At 34.8% G+C, this 17,656-nt stretch overlaps 1 protein-coding gene across 3 annotated transcripts in view; it reads left to right on the top strand.

Moving 5' to 3' along the window:
* Positions 1 to 17,656, top strand: part of Ac76E (adenylate cyclase type 2 Ac76E) — a 313,695-nt gene that overhangs the window by 29,087 nt on the left and 266,952 nt on the right. For all 3 annotated transcript variants that reach the window (XM_090397688.1, XM_090397687.1, XM_090397686.1), the window contains exons 5-9: positions 1,713 to 1,861; positions 2,079 to 2,190; positions 2,279 to 2,406; positions 3,500 to 3,658; positions 14,406 to 14,538. In XM_090397688.1, the coding sequence (XP_090253814.1) occupies positions 1,713 to 1,861; positions 2,079 to 2,190; positions 2,279 to 2,406; positions 3,500 to 3,658; positions 14,406 to 14,538 (681 nt within the window). The remainder of the gene's footprint in view (positions 1 to 1,712; positions 1,862 to 2,078; positions 2,191 to 2,278; positions 2,407 to 3,499; positions 3,659 to 14,405; positions 14,539 to 17,656) is intronic.

The raw sequence follows: 17,656 nt of genomic DNA, 5'->3' as shown, positions 1-17,656 counted from the left end.
TAAACAATATATGGTAGATAACTTTAGTTTTTTTTTGGCTACCCTCCCATAACAGTGGAACTATGCGGCCCTCGGCCTTAACAAGTTTGTGCATCCCTGATCTAGATACACAATCGGTCTTTTCTTCTCCCTGAAACGCCGTATTGCTTTCAAATACTGCGTTCTAGATTAAACAATGTCACGTCGCTCCATGATAAGTTTTCTTTTATTCAGGAACTTTTTAAAACAAAATCCAATTTCATTAAGTATTTTCCTTAAGGTTTCTCTTTTCCAAGGAAAATTAATTTTTTCTTTAACACAGGAATCAATTTCGGAACAGTTGGCACTCTTTTCTCGACCACGTAAAATTCATGAATAGTTCTTAATAACGTCTACATCAAAATCATTCAAAGCTATGTTTTCGATGGGTTTCTTTCTATGGCGCTTTTTTTTTTTTAGGAGATTTAAATTTTGGCTTACCTTCACCTTTTGATTCCCTACGAATTCTTTTAACAGTCGACTCCGATACGCCCGCAATTGCACTGGCACGTTTTATGACTTGAGAAAGGGGAACAAGGAGACTGCCTTTTAACGATTCTTTTTCGCAGAATGTCAGCACATTATTCAATATTCTTTTGCAAGAGCTACTGAAAGGTTTAATAATACCAGAACTTGTTGATTGTACTGGATCCATCATACAAATTAATAATAAAAAAAAAATGCGAAAAAGCGACAACAAAAATCAAGCTACTACTAGTACAGCGACAGACAAGAAAGCGCGTGATTTCGCATGATGGCGACCAATTCGTACATCCTTCATTTCTTTCTCCCCTTCAGCATGAATCGACTATTCTTGGCAAGTCGCCAAGCAGAGATCTACAAACTGGGCGTTCTATACCACTGAATTTTTATTTGTTGTCCTTTTCTAAAAAAATTCGAGTATTTCTTCGCCACGCAAACCACCCGGAAGAGCATACGCAATTAACAGACAAAACTGCTTCTGTGTTATTCAACCCAAAGCAATGTCCCCCCCCTTTTTTTTTTCCTATGTGTTTTGCTTCCATTTTACTTATTACTCTCGAGCCGATTACGATTTTTGTGTAAAATTCAAGTTACATTATGTTTTGTCATTAGACAGTGTAGATGGAGTTGTCTTTTTCTGAGTAAGCCTTCGTAGCTTACTGAGATGAAGTCCTTTGGTTGGAAAGATCTGGGTTCGACTCCCGTCCAAGACGTGAGAAACCTTTATCTGGTATCTTTCGACTAAAGGTGAGTTAGCTGGTCTCATACGGAGGTAGGTTTTTTTTTTTTTCACTCGAAAACTCGGATTTTTCGTCCCCCAGAACATGCAAACCGGCCCGGTGAACACACATGGATTACAGTCATGAATACGTCCCAGCCATATGCGGGTTCCGAGCTCGGATAAAATTGGGGCGTTGGGGAAAGCAATGGTGAACTACCCTGTAAAAAATCTCACCAGGAATACTTTGTGGGCAATGCCTACAAAGCCACCTACGGTCAGAAACTACTGAAAGGGAAAACCAGTCAGTCATTTGTTTTATTTTATTTTATTTTTTTCATTAATTTCCTGTAATTCGCCCATTTTTGTCCAATTAGAGATTTCTTATACATGCTTTCTTGATGCGTTTCTTATCCAAAACCCCTCATCAGTTAACTTTTTTGCTACGTTACAATATGTTCCGAACAAAATACTTTCTTGTCTTAATTTGCAGGAACAACTTCTTCTAAGCGTAATTCCAGCTTATATCGCAGCCGAAGTGAATCGAAATATTATGCTAAAAATGGTCGACGCTTGTCAGTCTCCAACTTCTCAGAAGCAGCAGTTTCACGAGATGTACGTTCAACGTCACAATAATGTCAGGTAGGTTCTTCGCTAAAATTTGGTTTCGCTAAATCAATTTGAGTTCTTTTAAATCTGATCATCTACCGGTATTATCTAATAATAATATTATTAATAAGCATAAGCTGTAATCCTTTTTTTTCTCTACATTGCTAAATGATTAGAACGTACATAGTATTGATTAGTAATATTTTTCAATATTACACAATGAATTTGTTAATAATTTCAATTTCATCAGCATTTTGTATGCAGACATCGTAAACTTTACGCCGTTGTCAGAGCAGCTCTCGGCATCTGATCTCGTGAAAACTCTTAATGAACTCTTCGGACGGTTTGACGAAATTGCACAGGTAAGAAAAGTCACGAGTAATTGGACAGTTATTTATTGCTCAATAACATCCGAATCTCAAGGGAATTTTTTTTATTATTCAATTTCAGGAGAACCACTGCATGAGAATCAAAATATTGGGTGATTGCTATTATTGCGTATCTGGTCTTCCAGTTTCGAGACCTGGACATGCTTATAACTGTGTTCAAATGGGTCTTCAAATGATCGAAGCAATCAGGTAGAAGTGATTCTTTATGATCTATTAATAAGTAAAATTAAATGGTCATTGTCACAATTAGGTGTAGCCAAAACTTCGGAAAAATCACTTTTTAAACAATTCAGCTTTCAATTATTTTTAATATAATAATTTTAAGGACAACATGGTTGCATAAAATCAGTTTTCCAGATAAAGACATGCAGTAGCTTGTGCTCTGCATGTTTTTATCTGGAAAATTTCTTGATAGTCTCACACACATACACACACACAATATACGTGCTCTGTTTTTTAACATTACATTGCTTTCAACTACACATAACCAGTTTCTTGTGTCACTCAAATTTCGTTCATCTTTTGCCCATATTTCACAACCCAAAAGAGGGAGTTTTTTTCCTTTCTTCATAAAACATCGCTCTTTGCTTACTTTCCATTTATTGAATTAAAATGGAATTTTAATTCAATAAATGCAAACTGGAACGTATTATGTGACACCTCCAAGGAATCTAAAGACTTATCGAGGGAGGGCACCTACTCTACAACTCTCCTTCTCTCATTCCACCAACTACAGCGAACCGCTTCATCTACACCAACACCATTCTACTGACCATTCGACCACTCACAGACCATCACAAACATCCATGCCCACAGCAGGATTCGAACCCCACAGCCTTTTGGATGGCGAGCAGATGCGCTAACCACTCGGCCAACCAGGTAAGCAATATATTGCAGCCTGGTTGTAAGTGTATATAATATACTGGCCTCATGGCATCAGCCAGAATTACAATCAAAATCTAAGATGGGGAAAAAAAAAAAAAACTGAACACCGTCCATTGCTATACTCTACTGAAAGAAACTGCTCAGAGAAAATGGCGTCAAGACTTTTACATGTGATATGATTTTCTTAGTAAGTCATATGATGTAGAACATTTTAAATATTACTGGATGTGTATGATATGATGTTTTATACGAAATATGTAAACGTTTTTCATCCTTAAAATATGCCAAATTTGAAACTGTTTTGCAACTGCATTTATTTCAACTTTTTCTTATAAGAATTATCATTTTTTAATTCCGCACCATGGTTTTGCATATATTTGTTTATACTTTTATGTAGAGTTGTACGAGAAGCTACAAAAGTGAGTGTAGACATGAGAATTGGTGTTCATACTGGTGATGTGTTGTGTGGTGTATTAGGATTACGGAAATGGCAATTCGATATCTGGTCCGACGATGTCACCTTAGCCAATCACATGGAATCTGGAGGACAACCTGGGTAAGTAGAGCTGCCAACCAATTATATTAAAAAGATCTTTTGTTCTTCAATCAATGCGTTTGTCCGGATTTCGCTGAAATTAGTGGTTTCAGCAAAACATTTCCAGTTATGGATTGGAAATATTAAATAATTAATATTTCCGAGGTTAATATAACAGAGAGGCTGAATTTCAGATTTTATCACATGTAAAGGCCTAAAGAAGTAATAATGTACAGGGTGGCCATAAAATAACTTTCCCTCTTTGGAGGCATCTGTAGCTAAAACCAATAAACTGAATGAGACCAAATTTTATATTGAGACGTTTGAAGGCATGGGAAGATGATTTTCGCGAAAAAAAAGTTTTAGTACCAAATTAAACTAAATTTAGTACCAAAAGTCGCCGATAAGGAATATTTTGCGCTGGCGGAGCTGAAAACAAGCAGATAATTACATTAAAGGCAGATAAAATCGAATAATAACATTTCTACGGTGTAAGCGACAGCCGCGTTGCTCATTCCAGCTGAATATGTGGCGCATTACAATGATAATAATAATAATTAAACTAAAACAACAACTTGCGAGAGACACCGGATGCAATTTGTTGTACACAAGAAAGATCAGCACATTGAAAATCGTGTATGTGGTCCAGGGAACCATGATTCTGATGAATAAAACATTATTTCCTGTGAGTTCAATCACTACAATCATTTCTGTGTCTCCTGGAAATTGTTGTTTTAGTTTAATTATTCTTATTATCATTGTAACGCGCCACATATCCAGTTGGAATGAGTGACGCGGCTGTCCCTTACACCGTCGAAATGTTATTATTCCATTTTATCTGCCTTTAATGTAATTATTCGCTTGTGTTTAGCTGCGCCAGCGCCAAAATTTCCCCTATATATATATATATATTTTTTTTTTTATTTTTTTTTTTTTTTTAATTTAATTTTTTTATTTTATTTTATTTTTTTTTTATTTTGCGGAAATCATCTCTCCGTGCCTTCAAAAGTCTATATAAAATTTGGTCTCATTCCGCTTATTGGTTATAGCTACAGATGCCTCCAACGAGGGAAAGTTATTTTATGGCCAACCTGTATAATAAGTTCATTATTTAGTATCTCTGTTTTTTATTTGTTAGAAAAGGAGAGTGGATGACACGACTGCATAAGAGTGGAAGCAAAGCAGAGAGGCAGCTCAAATTACAGAACACTTTTAGTTTTTGAAATTATTAAAATTTGATGAAGATTAAAAATGTAGAGCGCTGCCAGACAACGCCCCACCCCACACACACAATCATTGTGGGGGGGGGGGCATTGTGGTTGTGGGGGGGGCATTGTTTAATTTTTTTTCATAATATATTTTTCATAAGATAAATCCTATTGAGATTCTTTTTATTAATTCTGAATTTTCGTTGTACTAAATTACCTTATAAAGAGTAGTGTCATGGTAAGTGATGGAAGAACGCTCAAAGTATTCAAGTGCATCTCCCCCTTTTTCACTATTTTTCTTCCAAAAATTCAGAGTTTTCATCCCGCAAACCACCGGGAAAACTCACGAAAGTAATGGACATAATACACTGGCCTTAGTTTCTCCAAATAGTCTTCCCACTATGTATAAACAGACCACATTATTTATTTATTAATTGTAATTATAATTATTAATATTAATAATTGGATAATAATAGTTGGACTGAAGTAATGTTTTAACATTACTTCAGTCCAACCTACAGAGTAACTAGAACAACATATCAAATAACAAGATCACAATCAACGGAAAAGCCACCCGAAACTTCTACATACCTGACATGATAAACAAACTGCCATTTGACGAGAGAAACCTAGAAACTTACAATCCAACTCCCCGCTTTGCTGAAACAGGTGCTATATAAATATTATAGTGAGACTGAGAACTAGAGGGAAATTTTTCTCTCTCTCTCTCTCTCACACACACAACCTATAACAAACCCTCTCTCAAACACCATTACAAAGACAAACCCAAATCCAACTCCCCGCTTTGCAATAAAGTTAACCCATGCTCAAGCAGGGCAGTCTGTGGGCACGTATACGCACCTCTACAGGTTAACCGAAAAAAAAGCATTTATATATATATATATATATATATATATATATATATATATATATCAAACTTCGCTTCAGTGATTTCTCCGTTCAGAGGAACACCAATGAGACATTACCTACAACAGAACTCGAGCCAGTGCCTTGTCCAGTCATGTGTTATTTTCAGCGAACTCAAATGATGCATGTTTTCCACATCAGATACTTTGGGATGAAACTGTCAACGTACACCGATGTTGTGACGAGTTGGAGAGAAGAATTTTATAGTCTAAAGAGATAGTTATAAATCCCGTCCATATTAATAACAACCTAAGCTACAGCTTACCAGACTCTCACAGCTCCACCATTCAATATTGGCGCTCTCGAGACCGTATACGCGCACATGTGCATAATGATACAGTCAGAGTTCATTCTTCTATTTAAACTCTATCCTTTTTTCTCTTTAGTGTTAGATACATTACTCTGTGTTTTAAAAAACCAATTCCTTTAGATTGGTTACTGGTATTTATATGTTTATCTCACACCTGATGAAGTCTAGTTAGACGAAACTAGCAGTGTAATTTTTTTATTATTTAAACCTTGGTTCTGGTCATTAAATTTTTTTTAAATACATTTTTTATAAATTTATATATATATATATAAATGTCCAAGCACATACATGTAAACAGTTAAGTCAACACCTGGCTTGCAATGGGTATTGAAACAAAACCACGAAACCATCGCCATCTATTATCTTCCTCAGATAAGCTCTGCAGAAGCTTTGAGGAAGAAAGCAGAAATGCCTCCCAAACAAACAAAATTATTATTATTATTATTATTGATTCAAAAAATTGTAATGTTAAAAAGTGAAATGAATCCATTCAGCATTCCCTACTGATAACAAAAAAATAAACTGAAAATATAATTTGTGAAATTAAAATGAACTACCAATTGAAATATAAATGTAAATGACAAAATGCAGAAAATAATTATATGTATATTTATATAAAATTATTCCACATCCAATATCGTTAATATGAAAAATATCCCTCTCTTAACACATTAAATAAATCATTGTAAATATATCGGAAAAATGTAAAATACATTGTTAGTATTATTATTTATACATATTTAAATAAGATATTCACTTAGCATTATGTACTGAATATTTGTAGTGAACAAAAATGTAATAGTAATACTTCAATTGTATATTTGTAAATATTCTGTATATGTGAAGATAATAAACTTTGTCAAAAAAATTATTATTATTTTGTAACCTCCATATAGTCAACAGACTCCTTGTGGGAGGTGCAAACAACTAACAAATATATCTATCAAAGTTATTTACACTATCTGCATTCGCAACGCACTTTTCGTGGCTTTGTTTGAACATTACAGAAGTGCCTTTCTGAGATCGAAGCATAACCGAGATTAAAAAAAAAAAAAAAGAGATAAACACGCGAGTCGCATCTTTTCGAAGATTGCCACCTCTTGTCATTTTGGTTCAATAGTGAGTAGTCTGTGGAAGGATATTCTTCTCCCAGATCGTGTCATTTGCTTAGAGAGTGTAAAAATAGTCATAATTTATAATTATGAATCATGTTTCAATGGTTTCTCTAGTAATTTATTAGTTTTTGGTTTCATAACTACGTGTAATCGGCACTTGCGATATTCCAGATAAGAAATTGATATTTATGTTAAAATTAAATATAAAGCATGTGCGATTTATTTCATTTACCAGATGTCTGATGGTTGGAATAATTTCAGCGGTTCTTTATGTAATTCGTAATTGTTAATTGAGAGATTAAGAAGAAGAAGAATGAGAGAGAGAGAGAGAATGGAAGTTTGAGAACGCAGACTAGAAAATTTTTATTTTAGGAAGACTGTCTGAATAAATTAATAGAGGGTTTCGAAAAGGAATCTTAGCAAGATGAATCCTTTAACTGGAAAAGTTGATACTGTTGATATTTAGGGGTTCTATTTTAACGTTCGAAGAAACGCAAAATGGAAAGTTTCGTCTTCTGTCTTCTCAAGGACACCGATGATATCGATTAATTTCTTGGAACAAATGACGAAATTAGGGAAATCTGAAGCTGAGCGGCGCTACCCTGATACAGTCTTTATAAAGTAGTAAAAGAAACCCTTTTTTTGTTGTTGTTGTAAAGAATTTATAATTTGTGCTTCTTTTAATAACATTGCCGACAAAGGTTTGTCGATTGGTAGAGCCTCTGCTACTAATGGCTCAGTTAAGTAAGTTTGAGCGCTGTTAGTAGTTGGAAGGGACCAATCGTTCGATGCTGTTGGCACACTCTCCCTCGATGAGTCTTTGGACTCCCTGGATATGTCTAATAATAATAATAATAATAATAATAAAAAGAATAATAATTTCCTGATGTCATACTCAGTTAAACAATGAGAATGAATGGAACATATGCTATGCAAGATCAGTGCCGTAACGAGGGCATGGCGAAGGAGTGCCCGCCAGGGGCGCAACTAGGTTTGGGGCGAAAAGCGTAAAAAATGTAATAAAAAAAATAAATAAATAGATATAAAAGTCCGCTATTTCATATTGTATTTTTAAATTTCGGCAATACTCCTCTTTAGACACACAAATTCTGCAACACACTGCAACTCATTTTGATGGGGTTAATAGTAAGTATTTAACATATTGCATTTAGTAAAATTTAACTTGTTATATTTACATTTTTCAAAATTTTTGTCATTTTTGGGTTGGGGGGGGGGGCAAGTTAGACACTTTCCACAAGCGCTTCATACCCTCGTTACTGTACTGAGTAAGACAACACTGCATAAACTCATGGAAGTTTGAGAAGAGGCTTAATAAAGAATTAACTGTAAAGAATATTTATTGTTTTGTAGAAATTTGTTGGGAAAAATGAAATGTTCAGTCTGGTAGACTGATTAAATATTACATGTTAAACAAACAAATACTGTAATAGAATGAGCCAGTGTGGAAATGAATTTATCCTATAAAGATAAAGGAGATCTCTAAAGTATAGTTTTAATTTAAAAGGCCTTAGATCCAAATAATTTTATAGTTTTTATAGAGATTAATTTAATTATATTAGCTATGTATATAGTTTTTAGTTTCATTAAATATATATATATATATAGTGCAGTAACCAGGTAGGCGCAACGGGTGCCCAGGACGAAGGGGAACTTGAAATAGGGTATCAAAAAATAATCAATATTATATTTTCATTTTCAAATTTTATATTTTGCCGCCTTGAGGACCGATTCCCTAACGTTTTTGGTTAAAGTCGAAAAATAACGATCTGTTTCTATCGTATTTGTTTTTTTATTTTTTATTTTTTTTCAAAAAAAGTGGTGGGGTAACTCTGGTAAATTTACTTAATACTCAGTGTGTAAAAAACAGTCTCTTTAAAGAGATAAACAAACAGGTTTACAGATTATTAAGCAGTCTCTAAATCAGGTTCTTGCTTAATCCTGTATTCCAGACTTTTCCTTTTGACCTCCCCTCCTTGATCCACAGTATATCTGCTCAAAAATCACTGTAGGTATACATAGTAATAGGTGAGTCAACAACACTGGAGAGTAAATTGACTTGGATGTCGTTTACTATTATCTGGATTGTGAGGACGACACAGCGGATTATGGAAATTATGCGAAGAACACTGCCGTGTAAAAGTAAGAATGTTTTGATTCCATTATATACAAGGCTTTGATCAGGCCGCATATGGATTACTGATTATGCACAGATTTGGTCGCCAGGCTTTCAAAAGGATGATGAGTTGTTGGGGAGGGTCCAGAGACGATTCACTAAGTTGTTTTCCTCTGAAATGTGGAATATGAGGACAGATTGAGATAATGCAAATTACAGAGCCTAGTGAATAGAAGGAAGAGGGGAGACACGATTGAGACGTATATGTTGGTAAGGGGGTAATTACCAAATTAACGTAGTTGAGATTTTTTTTTATAGAATATCGAGAGACAGGGGAAGAGCGAGAGGCCATCCCTGGAAACTGTATAAATTGGGTGTGAGCAAGGGAGTGAGAGGAGATTTTTTTTTCATGGAGAGTGGTGGGTGATTGCCTGAGTGTGTGATGAGTGCAGGGACAGCGAATGCATTTAAGTCGAGATACGATGAGCTGTGCATGTGAGAATGGGGCCTCCCACGGTGAGTCTCTTGACTCCATGGACGTCTGTTGAATTTTTAAAAATAATAATTTATTTTTGTTGATCTCAAAAATATTTACATATATACAATAATCATGCAACCACACACGATAATTTGGAATGTCATGACGCATCACTGAACTGGAAAGCCTGAACTATATACATTGTGTTTCATTGAGTTTGTAAGGTGTGTACGGTGCGTGTTACTCGTTTATGGTATATGTCCTTAAGGCTCATTTCAGGCTATTGTAGTTTATAAGGTTGCTGTATTCAAAAGATAGTTTATTTAGCATATATAGGATGTAGAAGCTTCGAGTGGCCTTTCCGTAGTGATTATTATATATGTATATATAATAATCACATATATTATATATAGGTGATATAATGAACCTCCGTAGCTTAGTCGGTATAGACTATAGACGAAGCCTTTTGGTCAGGAAAGACCTGGATTCGATTCCCGTCCGTGATGTGAGGAAGCTTTATCTGGTCTCTTTCTGCGGAAGGTAAGTTAGCCGGTCTTATACGGAGATAGGATTTTTTCACCAAGAAACTCTTTTTTTTTTTTTTTTTGTCCCCCAGAACAAGCAAACCGGCCACGTGAACACATGCATCTACAGGCATAGGACACTCCGGGAATAAGGATTGACTGACCTATTCCATGGGATTTCCGGTTTCGAATCGTAACGGGTCACTACATCTAATACGTAAAAGAAGAAGATATGTGATATAATTAGTTGTCTGCGGTTTTGTTATACAGTATGTATTTCTAGCTGGCCTGTAGTTGACATCAAAATAATATTTTAGCTTAGCTGCATAGCGACATTAGTATTTTGTGTTCTAACATTGCAGTGTATATAAAGCCGGTATTGTCTCTTTGTTCCCAAAAGATCAATTTTATCATTTTGTACTGCAATGATATTAATCTATTTAGTTTGTAGTGTGCACAGAACGCATACGTTGTTATAGCGTATCTTAGTATATTTTGGAATAGTGCTTTGTATATTAGTGTTTTTAGACGTGTGGGAACTATGTCTTTTAACTTGGGTTTGCCAGTTATTGTTCGGAGTTTGTTTTTGTAGATTCCAGTTCATATCTGCATAGAAGTAAATTTCATTTCCGAGGTATCGCATTGTTTCAACATGAGTGATTGTAGTTTCTTTCTTTTTATGTTAGAGAGTGGATGTTGGATGGTTATATATATATATCAGCTGGTTGACTCAGTGTATTTCTGATTTTAATTAATTTTGTCTTGAGTATAGGTGCATGGAGTTTTTAGTGAGCCAGTCAATGAGCAGATTTATGCCATGCTTCATATTTGTTTGGGCTATGCTTGCAATTATGGATGGATATTATAACTGTATCGTCTGCGTATTGGAAGATCTTGCCTTTGAGAGGTAGCTGGTTAATATCGTGCAGACGTCCATATAGATGTTGTATAGAGTTGGGGAGAGAACAGCTTCCTGAGGCACTCCACAGGTCTCTACTGCGGTTTGACCCGATGCGCGTGATGTGTACTGTCCAACGACAGATATGAGAACCTCAGCTGGCAATGTGCCAAGAAGAGTCAATTCATGTCGAAGGGGAGAAAGAAATAAGGCGATGTATGAATTCGTTACCAACCGTCAAAATCACGTGCTTTATACGTAAAATTTTCCAACTGTTGTACAAACAAAAGTTACCACTTTAAAAACTAAAACTGAAATAAAAGAAAAGCTGATTTTCCGACGTATAATAATAAACACTCATCTCACGAAACATCTTAATTACCCTATTATCGGAATGGATTCGCCTTCTTCTGCTATTCGCAGAAGTGTCGAGGGTCTTACATCTGTGGTCGCACAGTAGTTTCTAAACCACGTATGCGCCCATCTATTACAACACGTCTTAGCTTTTCTAATAAGATTTGATGTGAGAATTTGTGAAATGTTTTACTCAAATCGATAAAGACTGCCATCACAATTTTGTTTTTATCTGAGGCAGTGCTTCCAAGAGAGATGTTCCCTTATTTTTCTGAAAATCGTATTATGTTTTGGGGATAATATGAAAGTTCTCTGTATATGTTGTGAGTTTCCTTAGCATGATCCGCTCCATAATTTGATTGATAATTGGTAGTGTTGGTATGTGCGTGCTTTGCTTTCTATATAAGGTAAGACAAACCTTTATTTTAGGACACATCTCTGAGACTTTCTCATACTATTCTGAGATAAAGAGGTAAGAAAGTCAGCCAAAAGGATATTTATTCTTTTTTTTTTTTTTTAAAGGAATAAATATATATATATTTTTTTCAACTTTTAAATAAGGCGAAGGTTTTATGCAACCAAACTTATATGACATGGGAACCCAATATTCTCTTGAATAACTGCAATGATGTACGTGTCTGTGTGCGCAGGGTACAACAGACGGTACAATATTTACATTTGCACGGGGCAGCAAGTTTTTTTTTTTGGGGGGGGGGGGGGGGGAAGGCGGCAAAATTGGCCTAAACTATACGAAAAATAAATAATAATAAAAAAAAGTCATTTATTCCTTCTTTGTTGAAACCGGACTTCTTCATTTGATGTATATTTTTTAAAAATCATAATCATTTAAAATAATGTAGTATTATGTTGCGTTTAATATCGCACTGTCAGTGTTAATATCAGACGACGTGACAAAATAGCGGAACACCTATCTTGCATTTATTTCCGATTCCATTGTTGACCTTGACCTGAGGATAAATCTCATTTAACCAATGAGGAATTTCCTTGGACTACATTTAGATTAGAGAAATTAGACGACACTGGCTTTATTTGTGCTTTTGCGAATATGAAAGCAACAAGTTTCGTTTTAAACAGTAGGTTTACATTTTAACACTGAAAATGTAAATTAACCCATGTTAAGACATGGCGCGTGTTCTCAAGTCTTACTATTAACGTATGTAATAGTAAGACATTATAAAAACAATATTTTTTTAGGTTGTGTTGAGAGTATTTGTGATATTAAAGAATTTTGGAGCAATAAAATAATTGATTTTTCAAATAAACTAACTTTTAATAATAGCCACTTGTTATAATTGAATTAAAATTTACAGCAGGTGCATTTACTCTGCGTTTGATGAGTATACTCGTCTTCGCTTGATTTTTATTCCCTATGCAGACGTACATTTTCAGAACAAAATTCCACCTTTAAAGGGTTAATTGTCTCTCATTCTGTATAAAATATAGTTTATGATAATTTTTCATTAACTTAAGAATTTTCATTAGCTAATGCTACTATTTAGAATTTATGATCAGACATGTTGAAGCCTAGCGTAACATCATTGATTTTAATACTTCATTAAAAGAGCTTTTTAGGAAGAAGGGGAAAGCAAAATATGCTATTGCACTGGGCGACAAAATTCCTAGGGCCGGCACTGTGTGTGTGCGATACAGTAAATCGGTTTATCATAACTGAATTTGGTATCAGTCCTGTTCCTTCAGTACTCGCAACAGTCAGTATAAGAAATACTAATCTAATCCCCATCAACTGGATTCAGATCAAGATTCCATAAAATGGAATTCTACACACCCATATTCTATATAGCCCATATTACGCATTTCAGTGTTGAGAAGATAATAATAATAACAAACACAGGAAAACACCTGGTACATGATATCCGCTGACTTACTCTCAATTAAAAAAGCCATTTTATTTCAAATAATCATTCCTCATGTCATTTGATGAAAATCGAATCCAGATCTTTGGAAGCCCAAGTGACTTTAAAAACCTCCATTTTGGTCTCTAGAGCAGGAGGTGACAAACTACGGGCCACAGTCTATTCTTATATGGCCCGCGAGCTAAAGATGGTTTTCAAATGATTGTCATGACAGAATCGTGAAACTGTTGTTTCAGTATCAATGTGCTAATATGACGTAGTTATGCCCATTCGCTTGCATGTGTTGCACTCACGTTGCCGCGCGCTGCCATCAGTCCGGCTCGTACTCAGTGCTTGACAATGTTTTGAATGCCACAAAATCGTAGATGTGATTCACATTAAATAAAATTATAATGAATGAACGTACATTGTATTGTTCTTCCAACGTCACGGAGCTGTTAAATATGGCATTTCAGAGTGAATAATTTGTAGAAAGGCAAAACTTTAATAAATCAATGTCATATGTGGAGAGTCTGGTAATGTACTGTATAAACACTTTCATAAAGGAATTTTCTAGTATAGAAGCTTCCTATATTTATTAACGTACTAGACTGGAATTTGCCATTTATTTCATGTTTTCATAAAGCTTAGAATGACAATAAATACCTTTTAACCTTACGTGGATGTGAGAGATAAAAATATAACCTATTGCTTTCCTTTGCTGGCTAATTGCATTTTCATGGATGAGATTTTACCTTTTATAAAGAAGGCATTCCATGTAACTAAGCGATATGTTTCCAGTACTGTACGCATTTTCTTAATAACGCATTAGTACATTCTTAATATTGTTTTTATTCTTCTCAATGACTTTATACTAAATTACTATGACTTCTGCAAGCTTTTCTTCACTTTCAATATTTATTAATTTATTTATTTTTGTCTCCAGTCGAGTCCACATCACGAAAGCCACATTGCAGTATCTAGAAGACAAATTTGATACTGAACCAGGTAACGGACATCTACGAGATCAGTACATAGCCGAACATGAAGTAGAAACATTTCTCATAATCCCTCCGGAGGTAAACCTTTCTCTTTCTCTCTCTCTCTCTATTATTTAGGCTATTTTTAGGTTTTAAGCTCATGTCGCTTGTATAAGATGACGATCCCCTAATTTCTTCTTTCTTGTATTAATGCAAGTTAGGTATTGTTGTTATATCCGTTATTTTTATATCTATCTATCTATGCATATCCGTTATTTTTTTGCATAGCATAGATTTAGTATTTACGCGAATTACCCTAATTAGCCCCAATTTTAAGTAATTATTCATTTTGCATTTTTTAAGAATTTAGGATTATTAAAATTGTCATCATTTAAAATCAGGGAACCAGCAACAAAACGAAGAAAGTATGAAGCTCGATTTAAAATAAGGGTAATTGAAATGACAAAGCAAAAAAAAAGTAGAGACTGTAATAAAATCATTTAAAAAGTGTGGCATCTCTAATCTTATGGATGGTACGGAAGATGAACTGTTGTGGGACACTGATGACGATGATAAACGAAATCAGTTCACCAGATTCGAAGTGGGATCCATATGACGATCATTTAAACAATGAATCTGAAGAACTATTTTCAACAGATGATGAAGAAAATTAACATGAAAATTGAGGGTAATAATTATTATTTGTTTTTTAAGACCTACATCTATTGTAATATTGTAAATAAATTTATGTAACAAAAAAATTAATCTGATTTGTTTATAAACACTGCCTATTTTCTTATATAACGATGGACTGTAACTACCTAAATGTTCATCCAAGAAATTAAGCTTCCCTTTTTATACTCGCCGTATAAGACGACCCATGATTTCGAGTGGTTTTCTGTAGTATTTGAGAGTCGTCTTATACGCCCACATTTGGAATAGTCTGAAACAGTTCATATAGCTCCTGAAGGCAATACAGGAAAACCTCGCTTAACGCGAATTCGATATGCGCGATAATCAGCTAGCGCGATCGAGTGAAATGATACTATTTCCCCATTTAAGAGAGTGATTAATCAGTTAACGCGATGTTTTACGTTATGCGAAATTTTAGACGTGAAATTTTTTTGTCGCCAATCTTTATCAAGTGGAAAAGCTGGAAGTCATTAAAAGACTTGAAAGTGGCGCTAGTAATAAAATGATTGTGCGAGACCTGGGATACAGCGAGTCTACAGTTTGCACTCTATTAAATAAGAGCAAAGAATAAAAAAAACGAGGAAAAGTTGTTACTGCTTCTTTAAGCATGCAGATCACCCGAAATAGAAACCATTTAATGATCGAGATGGAACATGTTCTATCACTTATTATAACAAAAATAATACCTCTATACAGGGAATATCCAAGCAAAAACTCTCAATATTTTTACCTCATTGAAAGAGACCAAATTTCAAGAGGAATTAAAAGCTTTGCTGCGAGTTTAGGATGGTTTAACCTTTTTAAAAATCGAATTGGACTACATAACGTAAGAATAACCGGGGAATCTGCTAGTGCTGATAAAAATTCTGCGGCCAAGTTTCCTGAAGAATTGAAAGCATAATTCAGGAGGGTGATTATGACGATCGACAAATATTTAACATCGACGAAATTGGTCTCTTTTGGAAGTGTATGCCAACAAAAACCTTCATAGCTAAAACTGAAGCATCTCAACTAGGATACAAAGTATCTAAAGATCATCTTATGTTTTTATCAGGAGGCAATGCAGAAAGTAATGTAATAAAGATCAGGATTGCAAAGGGAAGACCAAATTTGAAGGCCATGGATAACATCTTGAAAAGTAAAGTAATCAGCCTATAGAGAAAACTAAGCGTACCGGAAAAATGCATCTTCAGTAGTGTATTGTACGGATGTGAAACGTGATTAATAAATAAGGAATCAAGAAAAAGAATTTTGGCATTTGAAAGAACTTGTTACAGGAAGATTCTAAGAATAGGATGGGTACAGAAAATCACAAATGAAGAGCTCTGTCGGAGGATACAACTGAAGGAGAATCTAATGCAGAATATTATACAATGGAAGCTGCAATTATTTGGACACATCTGCAGAATGAGTGAGGACCGGAGGATAAAGACATTCATGTTTGTTATGGATGGTGTAAACAGAAGAGGCAGACCATACAGAGAATGGATAGGCGACATAAAGGACTGGTGTGGAATGGGTTTACAGAAACTGCAACACTGTGCACTGGACAAAGAAAGGTGGAAGAGGATAGCGAAGCAGGCATCGAACACCAACAGGCAGTGAGCTCATGGTTCGTGATGATGAATGCAGAAGGCGACTTTAAACTCAAGCCTATATTAGTTTATCATGCGCAAAATCCAAGATCTAACATTATTGAAGAAATCAGCACAATTGGAAAAGAACTCGGATTTAATAAACTGGACAGTGAAGATCTGAGAAACTTGCTCGATTCCCATTCAGAACAGTTAAGCGAGAATGATCTCCTTCAACTAGAACGGCGTGCATATGAAGAAGAAAATAAGGCGTGCGAACAAGAAGAAAGAGAATGTTATGACTAAGAAGCTAACTGCAAAAGAACTTGAGCAGCTAGTTTTCAATAACGTTGAGTATGCTATGAAAATTTGTTTTATGCTAATCCTGATATGGAAAATATGGAAGGAAGCTTCGAAGTCCGCAGAATTCTTGATAAAGCGATCTCCAGCTATCGCAAATTCATGACAAGATGACAAAATTTAAGCAATTAATAAAATTTTATTAACTTTGATGATTTTATATCTCTAATATAACTGTAATTTTTTTCCAAATTTACGCTAACTGATATGAATTATAATTATTCCTATTGTTTATCGTATTTGCTTAACGCGATTTCTCTTGGCGCGCATAAATTGATTGATTAATTGATTGCGTTAAGCGAGGTTTTCATGTAAAAAAAAAAAAAAAATAGGCGTTATGGTAATGAGGACACCTCTAATTTTCCCTCAGCCACAAGATTTTTTTATTAATTTAAGAATTTCAATTAATAAATAACCTGTTAATCTTTAGCCTACAGGCTGGCGAAAGAGGATAGCTTATTACCATAAAGCTTAGCGTTTTTGTTTATACTATAAAGTCGCTATGTTTTTTCGCTATCGTTAGGCAAGATGACGTTCTACAGTTAGATGGATGCCCCTGTTGCTTTCAAGTGTTGTTTATTCAAGACCCA

This window comes from Typopeltis vanoorti, chromosome 9, assembly GCF_054136105.1.
Source record: "Typopeltis vanoorti isolate ZY-2024b chromosome 9, IOZ_Tvanoo_1.0, whole genome shotgun sequence".
NCBI classification, from domain to species: domain Eukaryota; kingdom Metazoa; phylum Arthropoda; class Arachnida; order Uropygi; family Thelyphonidae; genus Typopeltis; species Typopeltis vanoorti.
This window is presented reverse-complemented; position numbering and strand designations above follow the sequence as displayed.